The sequence below is a fragment of the Musca domestica genome, unplaced genomic scaffold (assembly GCF_030504385.1).
Source record: "Musca domestica strain aabys unplaced genomic scaffold, Musca_domestica.polishedcontigs.V.1.1 2, whole genome shotgun sequence".
Lineage (NCBI taxonomy): Eukaryota > Metazoa > Arthropoda > Insecta > Diptera > Muscidae > Musca > Musca domestica.
Window position 1 is genome coordinate 16,729,549 of NW_026712249.1, and position 20,080 is coordinate 16,749,628.

Consider the following 20,080-nt stretch of genomic DNA (forward strand, 5'->3'; position numbering starts at 1 on the left):
AAATTCTGTTAAAATCTTAAAAATACCAAATGTAGCCGTCATATTAGGGTCCAAACGACGACGTGGACCTGCATAGGCAACTTCAACAAAAAAAAATCGTTGAAAAAAGTAGCTAAAATCATCCAAAATACCGAATATCGGGAGATACCGTTATGTGGGTGCTATACGAAGACGTGGACCTGCACAGATAATTTTTTGTCTTAGGCTGTAGTATCCATTTCGTACTTCAAATACCAAATTTGAAACAATTCCGATGAATAATGTCGCTAAAATCATCAAAATACCGAATATCGGGAGGTACCGTTGTATGGGGGCTATACGAAGACGTGTACCTGCACAGACAATTTTCTGTCATAGGCTGTAGTATCCATTTCGAACTTCAAATACCAAATTTTGTAACAATTCCGATGGATACTGTCGCTAAATTCATCAAAATACCGAATATCGGGATGTACCGTTATATGGGGGCTAAACCAAAACGTGGACGTACATGACCCAGTTTCAATACCAAAAGTCCTGCATACATAATATACATTGGAGTAAAATTTTATCAATCTACTTCAATTCGTTCGGAAGCTAGAGGGATTTCCACAGACGGACATCGCTAAATCGACATAGAATTTTATGCTGATCAAGAATTTATACACTTTGCGGGGCCTAAAATGTATATTTCGAGGTGTTACAATCGGAATGACAAACTTAATATACCCTCTATACTATTTGTCATTGGATTCTGTTAAAAAATCCCTACAAATGCACCATTATTTATTGGACATCGAAACCCTAATAAAAATTTCCAAAAATTCTCGATTTTTGGTCATTGGACCATTTTCCCTAAAAATACATTATTCTTGGTCATTAGGTCCTTAAACAAAAAGTTCTTCTCTAAATCCCCGATTATGTATATTTCGAGGTGTTGCAAACTGAATGACAAACATAGTATACCCTCCAAACCATGGCAGAAGAATACAGGTAGATGCAACAAAGCTTGGGAGCATTGATATGTCAAAAAAATTAAATGTTTTTTCAAATATAAGTAGATTTTTATATGTTTTCTTTATACTACGTCAGTCGGGGGCTACTAAAATTTGCGTTTTTCAAAATTTTTTACAAATTTAAATAATTTTTTATTCAACATTTTCAATTCCAAAATCGGTATGACAGTTCATTGTCCCAGCAGCTGTGTCGAAGCGACTACCTGTATTCTTCTGCCATGCTCCAAACTATGGTGGAGGTTATAAAAATACATCACATGGTTATTTGATAACCGCCTTGGCCATTAAATATTGCTTATCCGGGGAATTCCCTAGTAATGGCAAATAGCTCGTATTACTTAATACGCATAAACAAACCAACACATACACAAAATAAATATTCCCAAAATTGAACTTTTTTTTAAATTAATTTTTATTTGGTTGCCCAGCCGTACATCCAACGGGTGTTTCTTTTCAAATAACTACCCCATGACTCCGACTGTGTTTGTTCGCGCAACTCTGATATTTCTTGTTCCAATAGGAATTTACGCTTTGAATGATTGTAGGATATAAAAACGATGGTCAGGAGTGACGAAACTATAACGCCCATGACACAGACCAATTTCAAAAATTGTCTTTCCTTGTTGATGGCCTCCACAAAAGTGTTGATCCCCGAAGCGGATTCTTTGCCCAGCAACATTTCACTTTCGTCCGCCTCATAATATAGTTTGAGTAAATGCTTTTCCATATCGCAGAGCTTCAATAAGAAAATTTAATTTTGAAAGAAAAACATATTTTAAACTTATAATACAATTCACTTACAACATCGATTTCCTTGCGTGTCTCTTCCAGATATGTGCGATTGACTTTCTCCACATCCAGGCCATTGTAAATGTTGTTCAGTACCGAACGTACATCGCACAGCTTCCTCATAATTGAGCGTTTTCTTTCGCCAATGTCCATCAGTTGTTTCTGAAATATTTAACAAAAAAACACTTTAAGTTAAAAAAAAAAAATAAAACCCAAACCTCTACCCACCTGTAGATTAAAAATATGATCCTTGGATTTCCTTAAGTTCTTAACTGTATTTGAGTTTTCCAAAATCGGTGCATTTCCTATTTTGTCCGCCAGCAATGGATATGACGACTCCTTCCATTTATTTATGGAATTTAAAGCAACTTCTTTAATGGTGGTCCTTAGCTTCTCATCACCATAGTTTCTGGCATGAAATACAAAGTGTTTCTGATTCCAGATTTGGGGACGTGCAAATCCATGCAATGTTAAGGCACGCATTTTTGAATCGTCCACTGCCGGCGAAGTTGATTCTTCCAAGAATTAAATTTTTTTGACCTTTGTCCAAAAATTGGAGTTGCGATTATTTAGACGAGTAATCGGTAATTCATAAATATAGACTCTGTTCCACAAACTTTTTTTTTTTTTAAAAATATTTTTTTTATTTTTTATTTTTTTAAAAAAATATTTTTTCAATGAAAAAATACAGGGTGAGATAAAAAACTGCAATAAAGCTAAACGCCATAATTTTTACAATTTGCTTCTAAAATTTTATTGAATGAAACAAAAAATGTCGGAAATAGCATCAAATTTTAGAATAAGTTTAGATTTGTTCGAATTGGTCACATTTGGACGAATTATGACCTTCAAACGGACAATGAAACCGTCACACGGTGCCCGAATGTTGCTCTGCGGTATTTTGGCCCATTCCCGGCGATGCGCTTGCTTGAGGTGATCGACACTTTTGGTATTTTTTAGTGCCAACCATGCTTTCCAAAATACTCCAGACACAATAGTCCAACGGATTGGTATCCGGAGATTTTAGTGGTCATTTTGTAACCATTCTTGGGTGGAGCGTGCTGAGTGTGATTGTGCTGAGTCCTGATGGAATGTCCAAGGTCTGCGTCAAAAATGTTTGCGTGCCCAAGGCTTTAATTCATAATTTTTCGCGATAATATTCGGCATTTATTCTGATGCCACGGTCGATTAATACGAGCGGAGAGCGACCATCGGCTGTTATGGCGGCCCACACCATCACCATCGCCGGCGCTGGAGTTCTGGTGGCCAAACGAAAGTGCACATTTTCAGCTGACTCTTTTTCAAGTAAACACAATCATTTTTGGTCTATTCCAGAACTGCAAGAATGTAAAAGTGCTAAACTATGATAACCGATTATCGAAAAAAATTGCAAATTTAGTAAATTCTTGCAGGTTCTAGAACAGAGCCTTTGTTTATTCACAAACTGCTAAACAACGAATGTTTTCGCATCGGAGAAAACCAAATTCGGCAGTTCACCACTTTCGGCCAAGCTACTCTTTAGCTCTTTTGAGTCTATTTTCTTTCTGTTGCGGTGTAAGTTTTTGCACTTTTTGGAAATTCAATGGATTTGCCCCGAGCTCATTTTTCAATATTTCCCGAATGGAATATTGCGATATGTTCAGCTCACGGGCCATTTTTCTGCCACTGCGATGCGGGTTCCATCAAGTCGCTTCTTTACTTTTCAAAGCATTTCTGCTGATGTTGCTGTTTTCTTCCGTCCACTTCTTGACGTCGGGCTACGCTACAAGTATCACGGTAACGAGCGATGGTACAATACACATAAGATTTATTCACATTTAAATGCTGGAGTGCTCTAGTGGCTTAGAAATGACAGCAGTCTGAAGATGGTTGCAGTTTTTTCCATCTCATTCTATATGTGCTCGCTTATTCGCGACGGCATGTTCCCTCTTTCGAATTTGTATCTTGCATTTATACAAGGGAGTTTGCCTTTTTGTATAAATTCAAAATTGTTTGGGCTTCTATTCAGAACTGCAGGAATACAAAGCTTTTTACTGCGATAACCGATTTTTTCTCTATGATATCGAAAATAATTGCAAAACTAGTAGATTTTTGCAAGTTTTGAAATATCCATTATTTGTCGTGATTTATTTGATTTATACTAGGTGTGTTTACAGGCGACAACTTTTATCCTTCTCTTTTGAACGTGCTTTTTGCATTTTTACAAGGCATATATTTTCAGCAATTTTCTATTTCACGATTGCCTTTTCTGTAATTTTTTATTATATTTTTGTATAAATTCGTACTCCCATCACTGGCATGTCGTTCGATAATATCGATAGAGAAACAACTATCAATCGATACTCCCTTTAGCAAAACAAAATATCGATATTTCTCATTAACTGTTTGCCAGCTCTAACGAGCCAGGAGCACAACTCGAGCAAAGAGATTTTTAAATAAAATTAAGTAAATAACTAAAAATATATTTGAAATATTGTAATAACAAAATAAATAAAATAAATTGCAAAATATTAAAATTGATATAAAAAAGCAAAATAAAACACGCCCACTAACAAAGCGAAGTTCATTGTAAAGATTCGCGGCGTCCCGTTTTAATTGTCGGTGAATATCGTGTTAGAAAAGAAAAACAAATGTGTAAATGTGTGGTGACGATTTTTTTTGTTGTTATTGAAAGGAAAATAATCAAAAGAAAATAAAAGTAATCTAAATATTGCTGAAAAAAGGAAGACTTATATAAAAGAAAAACAACAGCCTGTGCCTCTTTTCTCGAAAGTGTTCGAAAGGTAAGGAAATTTAGTTGGTTGCTTAAATGGTTGTGGAATTGTGTGTAACCCAAACAAAAAAAAAACATATGATGTGAAGCTATTCCTTACCTCGCCATGAGATAAACAAGTAGATTTTTTTCATAAATTAGGCAAAAAGATGCAAAAATGAATCAATTCAATAGAGTTTTTGCATAAAAAAGTCATCATTTCTAGTCTTGCTTAAGTAAATATATGATTTAATAGGCTTGGAACTGTGGAACATAATTTGCAACATGGCCAGATTAATTATGCCTTTTTTTACATCATATTCATAGTTTGTAACATCTTGTACTTATATTCCTTATTATTCTAGTGTTGCAATTTACAGCTGGTATGTCGCCCATGGTGTATAATTACATGTATGACGTAGAAAAATGTGGGAGTGTAACATGAAACCTCTTCAAGAATTTTATCTAAATGAGTTCTTTTTTCGCGAATATGGTTGCCAATTTGGCGAAAATTATAAATATAAAAATCGCCCAAATGGTATATCTTCAAAATCCCTATAACTTGAATATGTGCTATTGAATCTTTTTATAATGTGTTAGCCTAAGCACAAATCACTCAAAATAATATAGCCGATGTCTTTTAAATGCTGAAAAAAGCAGGGTGTACATACATTGAAGACCAGAAAGTTCAAATTAACGCTGATTTGGTTTGAAACTGGGGTCAAACCCTTAGCCATAAATCAAGAGGCACCGATGTATGGCGGCTGCACCCATAAATAGACCAACATTGCAAATTATTTGCAAGGCTCGAGCCGAATTTTTTTTTGTATCCCCTCGATGGGAAAACTTAAATTGTGGCCTGGTTGATTGGCCTCAAAATCCTAGCTTCAACAAAAAAAAAAAACTGGATTGGCCAAATATTTGGTGTTATATGTTACATACGAGATATCAGAATCTTTAAACGTACTAGAGTATCAGTTCTAACTCCTGCTTCAATAATTTGGCTATTTTCACGGACTGTAACCAGAGATCTTCTGTAGTGAGTAGGGCGTCTTGTGCGGGCCAGTATCACACGCTGGGTAGAAGTTTTGCAAATCATCGTCAATTCTTGTCCAATATAATTTGAGAAGACTACGCCATCCTGAACGTAGTTGCGCTAAAACTACCCGGGCTTGTCGCTCTTCATTTGCAATGAATTGGAGTAGACTTTAAGGACGCCATTTATACTGGCATTTGGAATTGCATATCAGTATGAATTCCTCTCAGACCTGCCTGATATGATTCTTGATCTAGAGGCTCTCTCTCTCTCTTGTAGCGTTACATCTCTATCTCTAGATCATGTACGTCCTTTCTGACACGCCTGTGTGGGGTACTTCTATCCACCATATGATGGTTTGGATGACTCCTACGATAACGCCGAAGCAGGTACTGCAACGAATGCATATGATTATACTCACGTAAGGGAAGGACCTTCGCCTCATGTAGATTGTCCACTGTTGTCATGAGAAGGTTCCCTGTCGCAGTTCTCAATGCAGCATTCTGGCAGGACTGAATGTTCATCCACTGCGTAGCACTTTTATTCGTAGACCACGATCATGGTGTCGTACCGCCCTGTTGATGACATATTTGTATGGTTGTAGCGGTGCTTGCGAGGAATATGAACATATCCGACACTATTTCAAAGGCCACACTCTTTACATAGTCTGAGGAGATGAGAAAAGTGCTGAATGTGCAGGTCGAGGGAAATATAATTTCGAGCACGAACTACTCCAAGATCCAGGGGTCACATTCGATACCATGTTCAAGTCGCCCGCGCAAGCCACAGTTATCGGCGACTAAAGCATCAGTTATCCATTCAGTTGGAAAATATGTCTAGAACCTTCAAAATTCCACACCAAAACCTGGACTTACATTAAAAATTCTATATTTGAAATGCCTCCAAGAGGTCTTCTGAGCAAAAATGTTATAGAGTTTCACTTTGGCTTAGGGATCCTTACAAGACCTTTTGGAGGTCTTCCATGGATAGAAGACCTTCTAGAGTTCCTGATGACTGAAAAACGTTTAGATTGAAATGATTAAAAGGTCCTCCCGGTTAAAAAATTTTTTAAAAGTTTTCAGGCGTTGGAAAAATTTTGGATCTCTCTTAGACAAGGAATCCTATTAAGAGAAAAATACGTAAAGGTCTTCTGTAGCGGGAAGCACTTTTAAGGTAGTCTGTGGTAAAAAATCAACCTTGTGGTCTTTTCCCAGTGTTTATACGTCTTTCTATTGGTCTTCATTGGATTTCTGATGCTGGAGGTCTTTGAAATTGTCTTTCAATTATCCAGGATCATCTTTTGACACTCTCCACCATGATATATACAAAGTCAAAATGAGGACTTATATCAACATTTTTTTTGTAACGAAATTTCAGACAAAATTGGGGAAAGCCATCGGAATGTCGATATCGATGTTATATCGAGTATCGACTGTTATATGGGAGATATACTAAAATTTGGACTTATATTAACTGTTTTCCAGGTTAGGAACCTGTAACAACCTTCAAATACCAAATTCTAGAAAATTTCGTTGAAAAATGCTCCGAATATCGCCGAAATTCAATTCCTTCGGAAGATAGCTTCGGATAAGAATTTTAAGCTGATCATGAATAAATATACTTTGTGGGTTCTAACATGTTGGCCGGAGATCGATTATTTTTATCGAAAAATTGTGTTCAGCGACGAAGCTCATTTTTGGCCCTATGGATACCTATATAAGCAGAATTGTCGATTTTGGAGTAAAGATCTTGGAGAAGCTTTGCAAAAGTTTCCAATTCATCCAGAAAAAGTCACATTTTGTTGCAGTTTTTTGGCTGATTGGACAGTGCTTCTTTGAAGATGCTGCGAATCGTAACGTAACTGTGAATGGTGAGCGCTACCGTAAGATGATATCCAACTTTGTTTTGTCCAAAATGCAGGAGATTGACTTTCTTGACAAATGTAAGACGGTGCCACACAGCACGAGTTAACATTTGTATTCACGTTCAGGACCTGTGCCTATGTCAATAAAGACGAGCAAGCTTTAATTGACGCATTGGAAGACATCATTGCAGTATTTTTATGTGTGATATCGGTCGAAACGTTGGAAAGTATGTATGCCAGAATTGGACTAAGAGCATAGACCACTTGGGGTACAGTAGGGGTCAACATTTGCACGAAATAATCAATTTATCTGAATTTTTTGTGTTTCCTTTTTAAACTTTCCCATGGCTCTTAAAAAATCAACCTTTATATTATGGTAACGATTATTACAAAATGTTGAAACTTATCCCCATCTAAAATCGTTTGATAACATGGCAACCCTGGTGGCGACAATGCACTGCACTGATGAGCAGTCGGAGGAGGTGAAGGATGTTGGCATTTGATAATGAGGAAAAAGAAAATCGCCTGATTTCTTGTGTTTTCTGTTTTTACTGTTTTATGTTTTTTCTTTCTTTATAAACAATCAGGCAAACATACATACCACATATATATGTAGGTATGTATGTCTAAATGTTTGTTTGTTTTAAGTATCAGTATGCACATCTACTGTACTGCATATGGATGGGTGGATGGAAGATTTATAAATAAGTGGGGTTTCTTTTTTTTGTATTTCCAAGTAGTTACATATGTTCCTTGTGAATACCAAATATGAGAATCTTGCTCTTTCTCATGGAATTCTTTTCTTGGAAGAAATTAGCATGGGATGAAAAATTTGATTTTTTTTTGACAAATGAAGGTCGTGCTTTGAAAAAGTTTGAATATAAAGATAAACGATCTTCTGTGGCTCAAGACTTTGTTGTGATAAGGTGGTTCGTTGTTTATAGTCTGATTAATACAGTTCTTAGATGTCCAGGATTTGGAATTCTGCCAGCTTTATGGGCTGTAGCTAAAGATTCCCTGTAGAGGTATGCTTGGGTGGACAATTAAACAGATGCAGCGTGTTGTGCGGTCCTATATCGCACGATGGGCAGACGTTCCGCACATTTTCGTGCCCAAAATTAATTGAGACGGCTGCACCATCCTGAAAGTAGTTGTGCCAAAACTACCCTGGTTTGCTTAGGCAGCCGACGTTCTTTACCTACAATGGATGGGGGTGGACCCCGAGCATGGCATTCATACTGTAATTGTTAACTACGTCTGCGACTGCATCAGTATGAATTTTACTGCAACGAAAGCATATGATTATGCTAACGTAAGGGAAGAACCTTCGTCTTCTCAAGTAAATGGCCCACAATAGTCAAGACTTTGTAGTTGTTTTCGGTTGATAGGAAACCTTATAGAAGGTAGTCTATGGCTAAACTCTTTCTGGATGTCTTCAGTGAATAGAACTTGTCTTTGAACATTTCCAAAGTCATTCTATATATGTCCACGTTTTCCGATAGCGCCCTATATAATCCTATTTTCCGAAAAAAACAAGCGCCCAAAAATGGTACCTCCACTCCCAATTTTCTGGAAATTGTTGGTGGATCGAAGATCTTTTTGAGGGATTCAGACGGATGGCTAGAAATGGCAGATATGGAATTTGTCTAAAATTCTAAAGAATTCCTGTGACTTGAAGATCTGCAGGTCTATTGTGGCCTTAAAATCTTCTACAGCATTTTGTGTCTGGGAAACCTTAAAATGCCTTCTAGAGGTCTTCTCAGGCAAGGAGATTATATACAGACCCTCTATGGCTTGAATATTTTCTACAGGTATATTAGTACTCAGGGTCTAGGAGATCATCTCGAGGGCTTGAAATGCTTTCTATTTTTTTAAAGACCTTTTGTGACTTGAACAATTTCCACACGTCTCTCGTGGCCTTGTTAGCCTAAAATATTCTTTGAAAGTCCTCTCTTGGAGGTCTTTATTAGATAGAGTTCTTTATTGACTGTAAGGATATTCAACGAGCCCTCTTCTGAAACATGTGGAAGTTTTATCCGGATTTCTCTGACTTGAAGATCTATCGGTCTTTTGTGACTAGAGGGTGCTTCTGAAACAAGGATGTCTACTCTCCCTCTGTGGGTCAAGCAGTCCATCTTGAGATCTTCTATTGCTAAAATATTTTCCAGAGGTCTTCTGAAGCAAGAAGGTCTTCTACAGGTCCTTTGATATCTTTCCATGGAAAATCTTCTACAAGCCTTCCTGTGGAACATTTCGAGGACTTGAAGACATACCGGTCTTTTGTTTTTGGAAAATCTTTTAGAGATAATCTGTAGATAGAAATCATGAAGATGTTCTACAGCTATACTTTCTCTGCAGGTCTTTTGTTGCTAAAATAACTTCTAGAGGTCTTCGTTGCACAGAAGTTTTTCCAGAGTTCTTTAATGGCTGAAGGAACTTCCAAAAAAATTCCCACTATAAAATTTTATAAAAACCTTCCTTTACAACATTTGGAGGTCTTTTTGGGCTTAACGATCGTTAGATGTTCTTCTTGTGTTGGAAAAGATATTAGAGGTCAGTTATGACTAAAAGAACTTTAAGAGATCTCCTCTTACTAAAAGCATCTGACGGTATTCTGCAGCTGAATGCATTTCAAAAATTGTCGACAGCTAGAAGTCAATCTTGAGACCTTCAACAGGATTCGCCGAAAAGGGTCCCACTAAAATTTTAAGGCTTTTTAAATATTTTCAGAGCAAAATTAATAATTTCGAAAGAAATATCTGGCCTTTTTGAGGTTATCGATAATTTAAAGCCTTTTAGATGTTTACTACGAAGAAGACCTCTGAGGCTACCAGACTTCATAGAGCGACGTAAACAGAAATGCAAAAAAAAAAAGTTTCCACGCAATTTTACATAATTTTCAGAAATGTTAGCATTTCGGAAAGGGATCCGAGGGATCGATTAGAAACCATGTGGCTAGAAAATTCTTGGCTTGAAGAACTACTTGTAGACTTCAAAGGTTGGAAGAACCTATGTGGGTGCGTCTATCGGATACGATAAGAATTTCTTAATCAAATTTGTAAAAACATCACACCTTATAACAAAGTTTTGGAACAATAAAAAGCTTCACTTCTATTGTGGGCAAGAAAACGTCATAAACGATAGGCCGGCCGGCCGGCTAGCTGATGGGCCGTCAAGCTCTCTGTGCCGTGCCATGCCATTATAGATAGATTATTATTGCTGAGTAAACGTCGATCACACAATCGGGGACAAAGTACAAATGTTGTGGAACACTTACGTAGCCGGACAATTTCTGAACTGATAAATGAATTAAAAATAACAAAAACAATTGAAAAATACAACAACAATAGCAAGGCAGCAACACGCTTTTAAATCAAGTGCATAAACATATAGCAACAACAATGCTGTACTTTTGCAAAATATGTCTGGCAAATTTCAAAAGAAAAAACAAAAAAAACTGAAAAACAAAAACAATTTGGTTTATATTTTAAATTTCTTTGTTTATTTATTTTAGATTTGGTGGAAATTAATGAAAAAATAAAGAAACACAATATATCAAACACATATTTTGAAGTGGAATAAAAAATAAACGTTAAACACCATGAACCCCCTAACGTAAGTTCATCGTTTTTTTATTGTCCCCCCATCTTTTCGCAAATCAAAATAAGTTTCTTTTTTTCAAATTTTTCAGAAATATGAAAAATGTCATCAAACTCAGCGAACTGGAACTGAACAATGCCAGCGGCAAGGCTTCGTGGCATGATATGTATAAGGATTCCGCATGGATATTTGTTGGTGGTTTCCCCTACACTCTGACGGAGGGTGATTTGATTTGTGTCTTCTCACAATACGGCGAAATTGTAAATATTCATTTGGTCCGAGACAAGGATACGGGAAAATCAAAAGGTTTCTGTTTCATTTGTTACGAGGATACCCGCTCCACCATATTGGCTGTGGACAATTTGAATGGCATTAAAATATTAAATCGTGCCATACGAGTCGATCATGTTTTGGACTATAAACCACCGAAGGATGACAAGTCGGATGGTACCTTGGAAACTTGTGCCCCGCTGCCACAAATCTATGCTGGAAATATAAAGGGGGAAAAGGAGAAGAAGTCATCATCATCGTCGTCGTCCACAGCGTCATCATCATCGGATCGAAAGCGAAGAAAATAGATTTAGAAAGACAGATTTGTGTTTAACATTTATATAAAATTAGTTTATGTATTTTTAAATAAAAAATGACATTTTTGTAATGCAATGCAATTCAGTAGATTATATTGAAATATCGATCCTATTTATCCATGACAGAAAACCCTCCCATTTTAAACAAATCAAAAAAAGCATTTTGAATACCCTCCAGCATTTGGAACGAATTTGGAAATTTTCAAAAAAAAAAAAAAAAAAGAAAGAAATAACAAAAAATAAAATCCTTCAAAAATTTATCTTAAAATCTTAAAAATAATGAATATAGCCGTTATGTCGGGGTCTATATGAAGACGTGAACCTGCGTAGGCAACTTTTGTCATAAGCATTACAGGATCAAATAAAAAAAAAAACTGCAACAAAGTCAAACGCCATAATTTGTACATTTTTTTTTTTTTAATTTTATTGAATGAAAGCAAAAAATGTCGGAAATAGCATCAAATTTTAGAATAAATTTAGATTTGTTCGAATTGGTCACCTTTGGCACGAATTATGGCCTTCAAACGGCCAATGAAACCGTCACACACTTCCTGAATGTTGCTCTGCGGTATTTTGGCCCATTCCCGGCGAAGTGCTTGCTTGGGGTGATTGACACTTTTTTTATTTTCTTTTTGTATAGTAACCTAGCCCATAGGGCCATGGAGGGTTCCTAAAACTTCTATACATGACTACTCTAACTTTGGTATTTGTTAGTGCCAACCTTGCTTTCCAAAATACTCAACGGACATAATAGTCCGGTGGTATCCGGAGATTTTGGTGGCCATTGTGCGCTGGAAATGAAGCGAAGAACCTCATTTTGCAACCATTCTCGGGTGGCCCGTGCTGAGTCCTGTTGGAATGTCCAAGGTCTGCGGCCAAAATTTTTGCGTGCCCAAGGGCTTTAATACACCCTCCAGACTATTTTTGCGATAATAGTCGGCATTTATTCTGATGCCACGGTCGATTAATATGAGCGGAGAGCGACCATTGGCCGCTATGGCGGCCCACACATTTACGATGGCCGGCGCTTGAGTTCTGGTGGCCAACCGAAAGTGCTCATTTTCAGCTGACCTCTTTGGCAAGTAAACACGATCATTTTGTTTGTTTACAAACTGCTGGACAACGAATGTTTTCTCATCGGAGCGGAGAAGACCAAATTCGGCAGTTCACCACTTTCAGCCAAGCGAAGCAACCTTTTAGCTCTTTTGAGTCTATTTTCTTTCTGTTGCGGTGTAAGTTCTTGCACTTTTTGGAATTTCAATGGCTTTACTCCGAGCTCATTTTTCAATTTTTTCCGAATGGAATATTGCGATATGTTCAGCTCACGAGCCATTTTCCGCGGGTTTCGATCAAGTCGCTTCTTTACTTTTCGAACCATTTCTGCTGCTGTTTTTTTCGTCCACTTCCTTAACGTCGGGCTACGCTATCATACGTATCACGGTAACGGGCGATAGTACGAGACACAAAAGATTTATTCACATATAAATGCTGGAGTGCTCTAACGATAGCCACTTGTGGTTTTCCAGCTAAATATAAAGAAATCACACTATCACGCTTGAGTTCCATCACAAATAACTTTTTTTCTGGAAAATTTTCACCAAAATGTTGAGCTGTCACTGGAATAATTTTAACACCTGTCGGACGAGTGGCTTAGAAATGACAACAGTCTGAAGTTGGTTGCAGTTTTTTATCTCAGCCTGTATATGTTAGTCTTTTTGATATCACAACAACATTTCAGCTGGCCTTTATTGGGATCTGCTTGGCCATTTTATAAACTTCCAACTAACATTTCTCAGATGGGCCCCCGATTGTTCCATCAAATCGGCCTAGCCAAATATTATCTCCGTACCTAAAATTAGAATTGTTATTCGCAAATTGTGAACAAACGAAAATGGGTTCAAGATACCGGCAATGTGTTGCGTTTTAAAAAATGCTACGATTTAAGCGAACATGCGTCATGACGAACTTACTCTGCCCGATCAGGGCCGCACTCGATTGCTTCTTATCAGACAGATAATATAGATCAAGATTAAATGGAACACGTCCACTTTAGTCGCTATTGGTGGTCTACACACAAACATGACTATCTGCTTTGCGGGAATTTTGGGAAACAACAATTGTTTTTAAATAATTTTGCAACTTTGGACTTTGTTTATGTACACGTTTCCACTTCGACGTTATTAACATACGTGTAACGTGCGTGTCTGGTTTTGTAGACACTTTCAAACCATTTTTTTTTATTCTTCCAAATTACTATGTATGTATCAGCTATATGCAAAAAATATCTAATTATCTGTTTTACTTCCTGATTTAATTACAGCAAATATGATCAAAATTCTGTGAAACACAACCAAACAGTTAATCAACACTCTTAGCAGCTGAGTGTGTGAAGTGAGAGTGAGAGAGAGAGAGACAAGGTAAGCAGAGAGCAAGTAACTTCTGATAAACAAAAACAATGCTGCACAGTGTTACGATTTGAGAATAAAACTGGTAAATCATTATGCAATTATTAAGCCGCCCTTAAATCGAAATCGAATGATTTCCAAATAATCTGTCAAATAAATTTGAAACCGCCGCAAACAAATGTAGACATTCAAAACTAACGAAAAAACATCATTGCGTAATGACATGACAAGAATATAGGTAGTCTCATCGACACAGGACAATGAACTATAAAACCAATTTTGGAATTGAAAATGTTGAATGAAAAATAATTGGAATTTGTAAAAAATTGTTGCAAAATGCATATCAGGACACCGTTTGATTTGCGCCGTATAAGAAAACAAATAAATTTATACTTTTGACAAAACATTTTAAATATTTTGACATTTACAGGTTCCCAAGCGTTATGTATCTGTATTCTTCTACCATGGGTAATGATCAAGGCAAAGATTTTTATTTTCGTCTCGAGCAAGTACAGGGTGAGATAAAAAACTGCAACAAAGTCAAACGCCATAATTTTTACGTTTTTTTTTTTTAATTTTATTGAATGAAAGCAAAAAATGTCGGAAATAGCATCAGATTATAGAATAAGTTTAGATTTGTTCAAATTTTTCACATTTGGCACGAATTATGGCCTTCAAACGGCCAATGAAACCGTCACACGCTGCCCGAATGTGCTCCCAGCGCACAATGGCCACCAAAATCTCCGGATACCAGTCCGTTGGACTATTGTGTCTGGAGTATTTTGGAAAGCAAGGTTGCACTAAAAAATACCAAAGTGTCGATCAACTCAAAAGCAAGCGCTTTGCCGGAAATGGGCCAAAATACCGCAGAGCAACATTCGGGCAGCGTGTGACGGTTTCATTGGCCATTTGAAGGCCATAATTCGTGCCAAATGTGAAAAATTCGAACAAATCTAAACTTATTACCCCCTATTTACCCCCTGGTAAACATTACCATCGTTCTCCACTCATAAACAAACGTTGTTTTTATAAAAACAACAATAATGGGATTTTGCCTGACGATTTTGCAACAACAAAATTATTCTAAAATCTGATGCTATTTCCGACATTTTTTGCTTTCATTCAATAAAATTAAAAAAAAAAAAACGTAAAAATTATGGCGTTTGACTTTGTTGCAGTTTTTTTATCTCACCCTGTACTTGCTCGAGACGAAAATAAAAATCTTCGCGTTGATCATTACCCGTGGTAGAAGAATACAGATACATAACGCTTGGGAACCTGTAAATGTCAAAATATTTAAAATGTAGCGAGTAACCTCATTTTGTAGCCATTCTTGGGTGGGGCGTGCTGAGTTCTATTGGAATGTCCTAGGTCTGCGGGCAAAATGTTTGCGTGCCCAGGGCTTTAATACACCCTCCAGAATATTTTCGCGATAATATTCGGCATTTATTTTGATGCCACGGTCGATAAATACGAGCGGAGAGCGACCATCGGCTGTAAGGGCGGCCCACACCATCACCATGGCCGGCGATTGAGCTCTGTTGGCCAACCGAAGGTGCATATTTTCAGCTGACCTCTTTGGAAAGTAAACACAATCATTTGTTTATTTACAAACTGCTGGACAACGAATGTTTTCTCATCGGAGACGGAGAAAACCAAATTCGGCAGTTCAACACTTTCGGCCTTTAGCTCTTTCGAGTCTATTTTCATTTTGTTGCGATGTAAGTTCTTGCACTTTTTGGAATTTCAATGGCTTTACCCGGAGCTCAGTTTTCAATATTTGCCGAATGGAATATTGCGATATGTTCTGCTCACGAGCCATTTTTCGGCCACTGAGAGGGGGGTTTCGATCAAGTCGCTTCTTTACTTTTCCAACCATTTCTGTTGATGTTGCTGTTTTCTTCCATCCACTCCACTACCGCACCCATAAAGCATCACAATTTTTAATACTCTGGTTTCTGATTGAGAACCTGACATATATCTGGTACATCACGCACATTTTAAGATTTTCTAAAAATTATCACATATTTCATATAAAGTGAAGGAAGTAACCAATATATGCCGTACCTTACAAGACATTATTTCAGAAGATTGACGTCCAAGACAAAATTATATCTATGGGAGCTATATCGAAATCTGAAACGATTTTCATACAATTTAGCAAATTTATTTTTCTTCATACCAAATTTGGAGACAGTATCGATCAATAGATATGTGTTTATAAAAAATATTTTTTTGGAGTTACCTCCGGTTTGGGTGCTATATCTCCAGTTTCATGTGGAATTTCAAAAATGTATATAGCCTATGTTACTTTCAGGCGATGTTGTAGTACACATGGAAATTTTCAGGAAAATCTGTTCAGCGGTTTTCGAGACCATAAATTACAAACGTACAAAGATTTCCCCTTTTATAGATATATTTAAATCTAAATTTCATAATTTCATCTCAACGGATCAATCTTGCCTTCTTTTTGTCAATCACAAACACCCACAGTGTGGTGTAGGTTATTATTTCGACATAAGTTTTTGGCTACCTTAACCTTAGTGACAAAAATGTGATTTTTGTGGCATTTAAATCTAATTCTGAATCACTGTGCGCCGATATTTTCACTTGTTTACAGCAATTATAACCTTCCATCTCTGATTCCAGTACATTTGTCATCTAGTTGTCAAGAGAAACCATCTTAAGAGCAATATTGTCTCTCCTCTCACTACCAATGGCAACGAAAGAAAAGCAAGCAAGCAAAGTGTTGCTGTGAGCTTGACGGCCCTGCTTAAACAAAACGTTTTAACTAGCTAATACAAAGCGTTTGCACACCAGATACCAGGCACCGGTAATAAGAAATAAACATTTTTGTTGAGCACCACTCAGTTGCCGCTCAGCCACCAAAGACGGTGGACGTTTCCGATTGTCTGTGACGACGTGTTTGCGCGCGCGTTTATTTGTCTCTTCTTCGTCTTGTCTCCGAGATCGTAGTAAATTAGATTTTTTACGAGGCATCTTCCTCTTTATTAACGTCGATATCGTAGCAGCGTCATCATTTTTTTCTAAATCAGAAATTATAAAAAATAGCAACAATTTGCAGTGAAATGTATGTGTAATTTAGCAAGTCCAACAAAAGAGTTGAGCTAAAAAAAAATTCTTATAAGAAACCATAAATTATAAGGAGAAGGGAGGGAACAACAACAACTAAACTAAAACGTTCATCTAACGAAAAGAAAGTAATCCAAATTGTGGTGTCTATCCAACGTTTTTTTTCAATACCTTCTTTTCTTTTGGTTCACCCATAAAAAAAGCAGAAAGAAATTCAGAAATTTCATCTATCTGATAATGGGAAACGGAAAAAAAGAGAGAGAGCAAGTGTCAGTGAGTTAGAGAGAGTGAATGAATGAATGTGAGAAAGAGTTACAAAAGATCATGCCACCGCCATACAACCTTCATACAACAACGTGTTAATAACAATACAACAAAAATAATAAAAAAACACAACAACAACAACAACAAGAAAACAAAGAAGTTTCGTATTGTTTTTGGTTTTCTGCAGAATCTAATTGAACGAGAATACAAATTTCTGCGTTGTTGGCAAAATTTGAAAAAAAAAAAAATAAAACAAAAGAAAAAAATATTTCAATTTCTTTTAAAATAAAATCGAAATCGTTAATTTCTATTCCAGATAAATACAAACACCCACCCAAACACACACAACATTCTGTTGCCAAAAATCCACGAAAAAAATCAAAGAAACGTAAAATAAATATTTAAAAAATGACAACATCCACCATTAAACGGAGACGTTCTCCCTCGGCCGCCCATAGCCCACCAAACGATGAGAACAGCGATACGGTGGCAACACCTGTCACCGGCGGCGGTGCTGTGATTGCCAAAACAGATTCCGAAGAATCTGAATCTCTGGACTGGACGGGAAACAATTACATAAATCCTTTCATACATCGTTTGAATATTGAAAATCGCGCCGATTTAGCCAAGGTAAGTAGTTTGTCGAATATTTAGTATAACTTATTTTTATACCTACCTGTCTTCCCGCGATAGCTAATTTATGGTCTTCCATTAATCAATCACTCGAAATGCTATAATCAAAGGAAATGAAGTGCTAAAGTATTGATAGGCAAGGCAGCAAGCCAAAAATAGACCATGCGTTGTTTAGGTGGAAGTATTTTGATTTTGGAAATGGATACCTATAACACTTTATAAATCTGCGACGAGTGAAAACATAGAGATCATTAGATTTTTAGGAATATTTTTTCAAAATCATTTATATGCCCTCCTCCATACATAGTATGGAGGATATATTAAGTTCGCCAGTTCGTTTGTAACTCATCGAAATAATAATTTTAGACCTAACAAAGTGAATATATTCTTGATCATCGTAAAATTCTAAGACGATTAAAACTCGTCGTCCGTCCATCCGTCCGTCGAACAAAGATAGGAAGCTATAATTTTGCACAGATCAGTTTCTTGTCTATTGGCAGTTCATGTTCGAAGATGGGCTACGATGTCGTAGGAAGCTACAATTTTGCACAGATCAGTATTTTGTCTGTAGGCAGGTCATGTTCGAAGATGGGCTACAATATTGTATAGCTTCCATGTAACAGTACCCACCGATATTCGATATTTTGATGATTGTAGCCTATTTTTTTCAATGAAATTGTCTGAAAATCCATAAAAAGAGTACCTTCGAGTATTTTATCCCCTGGAAGAGTATTGTTTATATATGTCTACGATATCCTATATCCTCCACATAACATTACCTCGCTATATCCGGTATTTTGATGATTTACGCTACATTTTTCAATGGAATTGTCTAAAAATCCAACCATAAAAGTTCTTTCTAAGCACTTCACCCCAGGAAGAGAAATGTTTATATAGGTCCATGATATCGTATAGCTCACATATAACGGGACCGCCTAATATTCGGTATTTTGATGATTTTAGCGACACTTTTTACCGGAGTTGTTTGAAATTTCGTATTTAAAATTCGTAATGCGAACTACAGTCTATGACAAAAAATTGTCTATCTATCTACGTTTTGGTATAGTCTGCATATTACGGAACCTCCTTATATTCGGTATTTTGATGATTTTAGTGACATTATTCACAGAAATTGTTTCAAATTTGGTATTTGAAGTTCATAATGGATGCTACAGCCTATGACAGAATCGGTGCAGCCTATGGTTTTTGGTTACATCGGTCCACTGATACCTCCTCCACAAAGAGATACAAATTTTGAGTAACCATGAAGTTAATGAAACACGAAGTGAGCATCCTATTATTTTCAAACTGGACACAATCCAATATTATTTCTCAACACAAAATCTGCTGTGAAGATATGATATACGGATTGAATGAATGGATTCTGGAACTTCCCCCCAATAGGTCAAATTTTTGAATAACAAAACGCACATAAAAGCGAACTAAGCATCTGGTTCTCTTTAAATTTTGCACATCCTAATGTCTTTTATTATTCAGTATCTGATGTGAAGATGATATATATCCCAGTTCTGGTACCTCCTTCTATAAATAAATACCCCTGTATTCCATTTACAAAATATAAAAACCCCTTATCGGGTACCCTAAACACATCCCCTTTACCTTCTGTGTAAATCACTCAGTATTTTATTAGGTGTTAAGATTTTATAGTTTTCTTCTTCCGATGCAATTCTTGTTCTAACTTGTTTTCCAATTATGCAATTATCTACAATTGAACTCTGAGATCGATTGGACAATCGATTGCCATCACTTGAGAAAATCCAAAGCAATTAAATAATCTTCGCAAATAGTTCTTTTCAAATCAATTATGAATTCTCAACTTTAAATAGTGTGTGAAAATAAATATTCTCAAATTTTTTAATGTAACAATTAAATTTGATTTTATAATAAAAATGGGCATATCTTTTAAAAATATTTAAGAACAATTAGGATAAAATTTATATAAACAAACATTTTAGGAAACATTCTTTTAAGGTTCAATCCAAAATTGTTTATAAAACAAGTTAAAATGTATCAGTCGGTTTTGCCGACAGCTGTATACCTT

General features: G+C 36.5%; 3 protein-coding genes across 4 annotated transcripts in view; 2 read left to right on the top strand and 1 right to left on the bottom strand.

Moving 5' to 3' along the window:
* Nucleotides 1-1,389: 1,389 nt before the first annotated feature.
* Nucleotides 1,390-2,325, bottom strand: LOC101892341 (uncharacterized). Its single transcript, XM_005186075.4, has 3 exons — nt 2,013-2,325; nt 1,797-1,946; nt 1,390-1,731 (listed from the first exon to the last, which is right to left on the bottom strand). Exons 1-3 carry the CDS (start codon nt 2,265-2,267, stop codon nt 1,408-1,410), a joined length of 729 nt encoding a protein of 242 aa, XP_005186132.1. The 5' UTR covers nt 2,268-2,325; the 3' UTR covers nt 1,390-1,407.
* Nucleotides 2,326-4,428: 2,103 nt separating this feature from the next.
* Nucleotides 4,429-11,711, top strand: LOC101892173 (RNA-binding motif protein, X-linked 2). The gene is made up of 3 exons (XM_005186074.4): nt 4,429-4,567; nt 10,951-11,051; nt 11,128-11,711. Exons 2-3 carry the CDS (start codon nt 11,038-11,040, stop codon nt 11,612-11,614), a joined length of 501 nt encoding a protein of 166 aa, XP_005186131.1. The 5' UTR covers nt 4,429-4,567; nt 10,951-11,037; the 3' UTR covers nt 11,615-11,711.
* LOC101890953 (lysophosphatidylcholine acyltransferase) overlaps nt 4,462-20,080 on the top strand; it is a 42,869-nt gene continuing 27,250 nt past the window's right edge. The window contains exons 1-3 of one of the 2 annotated variants that reach the window (XM_059121894.1): nt 4,462-4,567; nt 13,944-14,040; nt 17,702-18,015. In XM_059121894.1, coding sequence (XP_058977877.1) covers nt 17,794-18,015 — 222 coding nt within the window. In that variant the 5' untranslated portion in view covers nt 4,462-4,567; nt 13,944-14,040; nt 17,702-17,793. Of the gene's footprint in view, nt 4,568-13,943; nt 14,041-16,888; nt 17,120-17,701; nt 18,016-20,080 lie in introns of those variants that run through there. The other variant, XM_005186067.4, reaches the window with a different exon arrangement.